This window comes from Opisthorchis viverrini, assembly GCF_000715545.1.
Source record: "Opisthorchis viverrini unplaced genomic scaffold opera_v5_122, whole genome shotgun sequence".
NCBI lineage: Eukaryota > Metazoa > Platyhelminthes > Trematoda > Opisthorchiida > Opisthorchiidae > Opisthorchis > Opisthorchis viverrini.
In genome coordinates, this window is record NW_008751780.1 from 124,542 (window position 1) to 134,133 (window position 9,592).

The 9,592-nt window shown below is 40.3% G+C and overlaps 1 protein-coding gene across 1 annotated transcript in view; it reads left to right on the plus strand.

Annotated features, from left to right (window-relative positions):
• Window positions 1-883: 883 nt before the first annotated feature.
• Window positions 884-9,592, plus strand: part of T265_13957 (hypothetical protein) — a gene marked incomplete at both ends in the record, with an annotated part of 36,201 nt that continues 27,492 nt past the window's right edge. The window contains one exon of the mRNA XM_009171358.1: window positions 884-1,438. Coding sequence (XP_009169622.1) covers window positions 884-1,438 — 555 coding nt within the window. The remainder of the gene's footprint in view (window positions 1,439-9,592) is intronic.

Consider the following 9,592-nt stretch of genomic DNA (forward strand, 5'->3'; position numbering starts at 1 on the left):
TTAAGGGTCAAACTATTCGGTAAAACCCTTTTTGTCTGCAAAATACAAGTTGAGGGGTCGCCCATTGGGAAACCCCATTTTCTGTTGTGCATGCTGCCGTGATGCCGAATTGTCTGGCCGGCTAATATACCGCTCACTGCGCAACCAGATAACTAACATAAAATGATCGAGAACCGTAACTAAAAGGAATCTGGATGTGTGAATGGCTGACGAGAAATGCTACAACATACATTGTGTGAACGCGGCAGCCTGACACCTCCAGATGTCCGTTGTGGGACAGCCTGCAGACTTAGGTGGATGTAAATGCATGCACTGTTTGCGTGAGATGTATTTTGTAAAGTGTCAAAAGTTGAGCGCGGTTGTTACTTCTAGTCAACCCCAAGTTCCCGAGAATATTCAGCACGGAAATAATGGGGAAAGCCACTACGATTTCAGTTATCACTAACACTTTGTAAAGTGTCAAAAGTTGAGCGCGGTTATTACTTCTAGTCAACCCCAAGTTCCCTAGAATATTCAGCACGGAAATAATGAGGTAAGCGACTACGATTTCAGTTATCACTAACAGATGTGTTCGCAATTGCTTCTGAGGCATTTTTACGTTGTCTTATGTGGTGCACTTTACGTTTGTCTGAAACTGAAAGACATCGCTTCACACTCAAACCCAATCAAGACGTCGTTTTTTTTGTACTTGCTACGGATGCATCAAATATGGTGAATCTGTTGTAAGCCTAAAATGCATCATAACGTGACAGCCAATAGAACTGCTTTCTGAAAGGGGCCAATCAGATCAAACCAACCGCCGTATTTCAAAATGTGACACTTGCCGTGCCGCTTTTGTTTTGGAGTATTTGGAAGTACACTAAGCAAATAAAACTGTGGTAAAATGGGATCACACACCAACTCTCCTAGGTTACTGTCTCCGCGTAGACGAATACGTGGTTATGTGAGTTTAGAACAAACAACAGAGGATGAACCCGATTCACCGGCTATTTGCAGTGTAGATGAATACCAGAAGGCAACGTGTACAGCCCCACAATGCAGATCAAGTGTTCTATCCCACCTGATAAGCCCGAAATCCTCCCCCGTTCTGCGGCGCATGCAGATGTCCCGACTGAGATGGGTTCTATCTCCAAAACGTAATCATCAAATGGAGCATATTACGATGTCTGGTAGAACTGAAGAGGAGTGGTTAGAAGCCAATGCTTCGATATCTTCCTTAAACTCTTTGGATACGCTGGAAAAAAGTCGAGTAGTACTACCTCAAAAACAGCCTACAATTGGCCACAATCACTCACCGACAAGGAGGTTGAGGCACACTTCAGACGGCTCGGAGTTTGGATCAGTACACATGCAACCGCGTTCATCTTTCACATCGGAGAGAAAAACGCTGCTGCGCTCAATACTATCTAAGACATTCGGCCGCTCAAATAAACAAGACGTAAGTGTACGGTCGGTCTTGATATAATGAAAAACACCAGCTAACGCTCTGTTGTTTGCCCGAATGCAATAATTAGTAATGAATGATGAATTGTTTATTACGTTCCAGGTGAAAGATTTAAAAGATGGAGATAACAATTAGCTTAGGATAGAGAATGGAGTTATAGCCCAGGCAGTAATTCTGTTTTTCTACAAACAAATCTAAACTACTAAAATTAGTATACTTGCCGCTCATTTTTCTGCTTCCACTAGCGTAATTTTCTAAACGTGGTGTAATTTTGGAGGAAATTGATTCGATTGTTGGCAGCCACCCACGCTACTAGCGAATTCTTTTGGTTATTTCATCTGTAGACTGTTCGTTATAGGGATTTTGCAGTTATAACACAATAATCAATGCTTGAGGTAGATGGCCAGAGTGTATTTTACTCGAAACGAATAAATTGTTGTCATCTTATACATCCCTTGAAGATATTCCGAAACAAAGATTGTTCCGCATTTTTTATATACACTGAATAAAGGTGTCAATCAAGTAGGCCACAGAATTACTCATAAAACGCCTAATCTAGTAGTCCAGCCTAAGTGCACCAAAACAAGTTTAAAGGATAGACGTGGCAAGAATAACGAGATTAAAATAAAAAATAAACACGAGGAAAACATAAGAAGAATGGCTCTTTTTTCCAATGGGGCCAGTGTACGCCAGTCAAAAGCAAAGGAAGCATTCTTACTTCCTTTACTGTGGCTTTGATATAAAAACCCAAGCCCAGAGCTTCTTTGGTATGCACGAACACAAGTTTCAGCAAGCACAATGATTCCCTGAAGGACGCTTCATAAAGGTTAAGAGATCAATTGTTTAGGAAGTTTCCGCAGTTGAAGTAAGTTACCAAAACTGTTTGCTCCATTGTTTGAAGGAACGATCCTCGAAAAATCGAAATTTTTTAAGCCCACATGCGCCCTCAACTTGGTCATAAACGTCTTTAGACCCACAAAGAATCCTCTAGGGAATTTCAGATAATGCGTCATCAAGACAGTAGGGTGGTTGCAAGAAACATTAACCAGGAACTGAGTCATCTTTCTTCACAGCCAAATGAATTTACTCGATAATTTGATATTCACTATTCGAGCCGGAAATGAGTCACATACTGGTCACGCGAGTCGCTTCTGTGTACTCGAAAGCACGTTCGCAGTTTGTTAGTCGGGGAGAACAATAAAGCCTGAATCCATCATCCTCGTGCCCTTTATCAGCACAACCAACTTCGAAAGTTGATCGCTGGAGATTGCTTTTGATGCTGAGTTGATACTCACAGGAATTATCTACGAGTGAATCATTATAGCGGCAATTTTTCTGAATATATTAGTTTGGGCACTATAACAAGCGTTTCTTGTATCACTCCTCGTTTGGTTTCCTACGGTTCCAGTTTAAAGACCTCATATTCTTAGGCTTAATACTCTAGGATATCAAGACGCTTTTTTCTATGCGGCTGCTTTTTCAGAAAAAGAAACGAAAAAGTTTCAGTTAAATATTTTGGGTCGACTTCACTAGACGCTAAAAATATCCATATTGTTTGAGGTTTTCGACCGACAGTACGTCCTGTCTGTACTTCAATAGATGTGATTGTAAGTATATCTCCAGTATTATCATATCCCTGGCTGAGCCGTTTTCGATGAAGACAAATTCGCTCTATTATTGGGTTGATACCAATAACAAGTTGTTTGACACGAGTACCGGTTAGTAAATCAAATGTCATAATTAAAATTCTATTCATAGGGAGTAAATCGTATGACCGAGAAACAAAAACTGTCTCCTACAGGAATATATTGGCTTGTTTTCTTAAGATGAGTGCAGCTGGAATTAATTTTCGCCCTCAGTTTTATCTGTATTCGGTGGGCATACGTCACTGTATAGTTCATGGGTGATTTGAAGATTGGCTAAAGTGTGAAAAAGTTTTAGAGTAATTTCCTAAGCAAGCATAAAAAATTTTGAGTAGAACGTTTCGCTACTTATGTTACTCTTGTTTGGATTTCACATTTTTAAAACACATGAGGCGCTTTCAACTTTTATGATGAGTTGGGTTGGTTATGAGGAATCAGACTCACGTACACGACTATAAACTCTTACAGAGTCAACCTGCTTGTTTTGCAATTGCACTCATTCTGTTTCAAAAAAAACTAGAGATAATGAAGGTGGTGCGGTCAGGTTTACAGATTTCATCGCTTGAACTGTCATACAAGTTTCTTGTCATGGCTGGTTCACCACTGGATAATTAGGGAAAGTCAAAAATAGATAGAATTCTTTGCATCGACCACGATGCAACTGTGCTTTTTTTGAAGAAACGTTTATGTTGGTCATTTGCATGTTGTGGAAAACAAATTTGATATTACTGAACAGTCAGTTTCCAGGAGGAAAATGGCATAGACAAATTGTGGGAGCATATGACGACGGAAACTCTGGTTCTGCGCCAAAATCATCGATATGGGGGACGGCTCTGCAGATGAAACGATTACAAAGCAGTACACTACGTTCATGGTAGTTCTACCAGGCTGAACTGTTTGTTTTCCTTTTATGGTGGGAAACTACTTTTGACCTGTTGAACGTTTAAATCAGTTACCTGACGTGAGTTCATCTGGCAAACTTTTTCAGTCGTTCTGAGCAGAAAAAGCTTGATTTGGACTCATCAGATGCGAGCGCCGGCCCCCCCACAGAATAACTGGTGCATCACCACGTCAAGCGAGTCACAGTTGTGATAAAATTCGTATGTAGGTAAGCGTTCCAGAATGAAACATTCCCACTTAGAACAAAACCCATTTTAATCTCATCCCATTTTCGCGAAAAATGGGATTTCCGTTGAAAATATGTATCCAAACTAAGTTTGTTATGCTGTCCGACTATGCTAGTAACCCGAGAGCGTAAGAACAGCAATTATTGAGAATGGGAACTATGGCCGTACCTTTGCTTTTTTGATGTAGGTTGCGAAAATCCACTTTCCTCCATGATGTTAGACTTTGTTGTTATAAAAGGAACAAAGGCATAACGACTAACGGGGTCTGTCGCACTTTTACTAAAGTTGACCTACAGACCTGTCGTCTTTATACGGTGTTTCTCTCATATATTTTAAGTTCAACAAACACATTTCAAGTCCGGTCAAATTAGGAAACAACCCTCTCAGAGCTACTACTGAGTTGCTTGCATGATTCACGTGTTATGTTTTCAGGAGCATACTCTGAAGGATTCAAACTTAAGAGACTTATTTTCAAAATTACTTCTTAATGACGACCTTGCTGGCCTTGAATACATTAGAAGTCAGACTCATACCAAGGAGCGTTATTTTCGAGTCCCCCCCTCCAAATCGCTGGCGATAATTCGTGGCGAAAAGGCCAGATGCGATCGCCCTTACTGTCATTCGGATGATAAAACAGAAGTAATTGCAACAGAAATATGGTGGTAAATTGCATCATTTTTTACTCAAGGCATAGAACGATGGTGAATCAAAGACCTATGTGCGCATTCTCATCACCAACAATGAGTCTTCTCGTGTGTAGGATGTCATTCCGTGTCGCGTCTACAGACACCGTATTTCTAAAATATTTGTCAACATTTGCTAATCCAGTCATTGCTTATTCTAATTTCAGAGGGTAGAAGTGCAACAGAGTTGTTGCGAAAGTTTAAATTACAAGCGTGAGTATCTTACGAATGTTGTACTTTTGCTGAAACAAGGGGCATTTTGCAAACTCCTCAAATTCTAGACCTCAATCAAATAATACTTGGAAGATTTCCAAGACAAAGAATGATAACCCTAACCAAACTCTCAGGTAAGTTAACTTTTCTCACTCTTCAAAATGAATAAAAGCACAATCTGACGCACAATTTTATATACACATACTGTGGGGTGTACTTAATTAGAAAGAACTATCCAATTCATCAAGCTTAACTGGAGGCCAATGAACTTTTCTACTAATGTACCCAGTAAATCTGTTAACTAAACTACACTACTCACGTGAATTTTAACTTGATAGAGATGTCTTCTGCTTTTCTAGCTCTTCTGTATATTAAACCATGTGTTCACGTGACATTTCGTGGAAAACCACGGGAAAGTATCGCGAGGCTGTCCTAGATATCGTCCGCGAGCGAGTTACTCAACGACCACATATTGATTGTTATCCATATTATGGCCGAAATTGACCGGACTACATCCAGTCTATTTTGGCCAGAAAGCTGATTAACAAAGTACGGGTTTTTGGTACACTGAAAGCAAATCTAGGGTAGCGTCTACGCGAGACAGCTCGTTCGTGTTTGAAAGCTGCAAAACATACAAAACCGAAACAAATTCCGGAGACGCTGTCCGATAACGATTTACTATTTTTCGATATGAGGTTTTGTAACGTGCCATGGGTTAGCGTTGAACCATATGTATCTTTTTATCTCTTTCTAACATTCTCAGGAATGTAGTGATCCAGAAAAATGTAGTTCTTTTATATGTTCTAAAGGTTTCATAACCCATTTTTAGGACTGATCATGACTGATTGGAATTCTCAATACGCTCGCAACAAAATGTATCAAATTATCAACATTCTGATACGGGAAGGATGTGGAATGTGTATTTCTAACCTGACGTTTTCAAAAGCAGCTCATGCTGTAGATTGAAACATCAAATAAAGTTGATGACATTGGTAATTCCGAACACGTGTTTGGAAGAAAAGATAGTGATGCTTTTGGCATTTCAGGAAGAACTTAAAAATAAAGTGTAAAATGTAGCGCAGTTTACTAAGTAAATACTATAAACGTTTTCTCTACTTGTACTACCAACTTGGACCAATCCTCTAAGTTAGAAACGGACTTTTTAGGTTAATTTATTATGTAAAATCACTGGATAAATATGTAGACATGTCATCAGGCATCCGGGGCCCGAATTGGTCCGTTACATTTTAACCCCCAATGCACTCCTTGAATGCTGCAGACGGTCCGGTTTGGAACGCGTGTGCAAATATGTGAAAGATTCCAACTTTAAAGTCGGTATATACGACCGGTTGGTTCTAAAGAGTGCATTATATCCTACTGATGCGCTAAAAGTGCCACCTATAATTAGGCTCTTTCTGCAGCCTGCAATTCTCGGAAGCCCATCAACAGCAGACTAACGTTTTCAGTTAATCATAGCTGGTGACTTAATCTGTGCCACTGTTATTATATAGAGTATTTTCCTTCACCATTGTAGGCTCCAACTTAGGAACATATAGGGGTTTATGGTGGATTATTTCTGGACCCAGAAGAACAATACAGATATCGCATAATATAAAATGGTATGACACAGTACAGCACAATCAAAAGAGTCCAAAACAAAGTATAATAAATATTATAACGCTAAGATGGATAGAATAATAAGCTGTACCGCATATACCAATATACACAACACAGGCTAATAGAACGCAGTTGAATATATTAGGGTACGGCAGAGTTGAAACTAGAGAAACAAAGCGACGAGCCAGAACATTAACGTAGAGTGCCGAACCACGTAAAATTTGTGGGATGTGGCGGTATTGCATCCCAGGGCGACTGTCTGTTTGCTCATGGTGCTAAGTACACAAGCCTGTGTAAGGGGACCTCTGAGTAGCGGGTGTTCTGTAAGTCTAGCTTGTTGTGTAGTGTTTAATTCGACGGGGTGTCGCTTTGATGGACTAATGGGTATGGCTGATAAGTTGCAAATAAATGAGCAGAACCACGGTAACAAAGGCGTGTTTATTGCCCAACCGCAGAAAATGGTGATACTTGGACCCCAGTGCATGCGGTGACTTAGAACGCTTTGCTTCCGCTGTCCTCGTTATTTTTATTTACATCTCATATTCCTAGACCACTTTCCAGAACTCAATCCGTGGCTCCCGGATCCTCAAAATATCTTAGTAGACGTTGTAACTCAGTTGATCCACCACCATATTTTACCACTGGCTTTTTAAAAAAGTTGACTTTGAGATTAAATTTGACGTATATCTATACTGCTTCCGTTTCAACGGTTTTACCATGGGCATAGGGCAATATATCTAGTTAGTCCTCGCAAAAATGAAAAAGAAATGAACTCAAATTTTGTTCCCCTTGGAGCATATAGACGGTCACATCAATGACTTATATGGCATTTAAAATACATACATCGCAAAAGCTTTTTTACTATTCCACCGGAGCACTCAATGCATCTAATTGAATGAGCCAAAGCTTACACACTCTAAGATAAGTGATTGCTCCACCTGACTCCCCAAACGAGCAGGTTCGACAACGGTGCCGCTGTAGACCAGTTTTAATTGAGACGGACACTGATTTTAAAAGTCCCAACACACATGGTACTAGCAGTAAACTTAATCAAAGTTACAATAAAAACCAAAAAACTTGGTGTTACATTTTGCAATTTCCCTAAAGAAACAGAAAAACCGGTGTTGGAAAGTTACCAGCACAAAACAACCGAAGGACGACTGAGTCAAATGCAACATTTGAAACTGATATGATAATTTGTACAACCACTTTGATATTCTTAGTGTTTGTTCGGCATCGTAATCTGTGTGAACTTTGACGACCCAGAACACTAGGTTTTGACTTGTTTGAGAATGCCCAAGAGCATAACACTTTTATCACTATCGTCACACACGTTCCTCGAAGACAGACCGGTTGTAGATGTATTTGACTGTGGCAAGCGTCTCCAAAGAAAGTTTGCCCATCAAAGCCTCGTTCTAAAAATGACATGGCTTACATACAAATGTGAGCTAATGGTTTACTAATTGTTTAATCATGTACGGGGCTGTCATTGTGCAAAGGATGAAGGGATGAACGATCCAAGTAAAGCCTAGAAAGACCAAACAAATGTTCAAAGCTTAAACTGGCTCAAAAATTGTCCGTGGGATAAGGCGTTGGTGAAAACATCCAGGTGCGCCACAATTTTGGTAGTTCTTAATTTTTCAAATTTCAAAGTAGAATAGATGTTAGCCTCTCAAATGAGTTCCACGTACACAAATTGTTTTCACATGGTGACAGAATGTCCAAAAAAGACTTCAACTCAATATTTTGCCCTTTGTGGCAGCAGCCTAGACGCATTGTAAAGCTGATTCATCTTTGTTGAGAATGATCAACAATGTGTTCCTCACGAACCTCCAGGCTGATCCATGACTTCATTTACGCGATGATATGTTGGTTGACAGAAATTGCGGTCAAAGCGAAAAGTGTTGCAAAATCTGTTAGACGTTGGTGATGGAATTCTGTCGTACCTGACTTCTCCATGTGAACCCATAGGTCAAACAGAGTTGTCTGGTGAATGCCTTCGGGCGATATGTTTGGAATATATGGTTAAGTTAATGCATGGAAGTGACTTCACCTGATGTAATACGGAGTCGATGTTCTGGACAACAGCCTGACTGTAAGCTGCCCGAAACAGCAATTGGACTAAATGTCTACGTGCTTACTTGAGACAGAGATCTTCGGTTTTAGCCATCAAAACTCACAAACCAACAAACTGGCGCAGCTCATAGCAATCAGGTGATTTTGGTTTTTATTCTGCAACCAACAGAAACTCGACGTAAACCGTCGGGTAACCCAGAAGAAAGGCCGGTTCTTTATATCGACCGGTAAGTCTGTAACTACGTAGCCAGGTCCCCTCCTTTCCATTGCCATTAGTAACTTGACATTGACGAGCCAAAACAACGTGTGCATCTAACAACTCCCGTCATTTATTGTTATTAATGTAATATTTTATCATCCCAAATAAATAACCGTGCCGCTCCCAAGAATTGACATACAAAGTCGCATACTTCCACCAAATGAACGCAATATGCACGCCGGTTGCGACGCATCTTGTGTACACAGTACAACTCACTGCACGACAATGATGCCTCTCAATTGATGACTAACGTGCTGCTGCTGACGATGATTTCAGCGCACATTCAGTCGTAGTGTCATAGGCTCGTGTCCATTCAGAGAACTTCGAGATGAACACCATTACGTCCCAACTGCCATCAGAGAAGCACAAAGGTTGCCGTTGGGGGTGTGAACTGGGCAGAATAAATGTTGACAACAAAAATAATCCACTTCATAAAACCGTCATTGTTGGAATTTTATACTTGCGCAGAATAACATGAAATTACCTGGTTCAGTGGAGCAGTGCAAATCTTGTATATGTTTTTCTTCTCC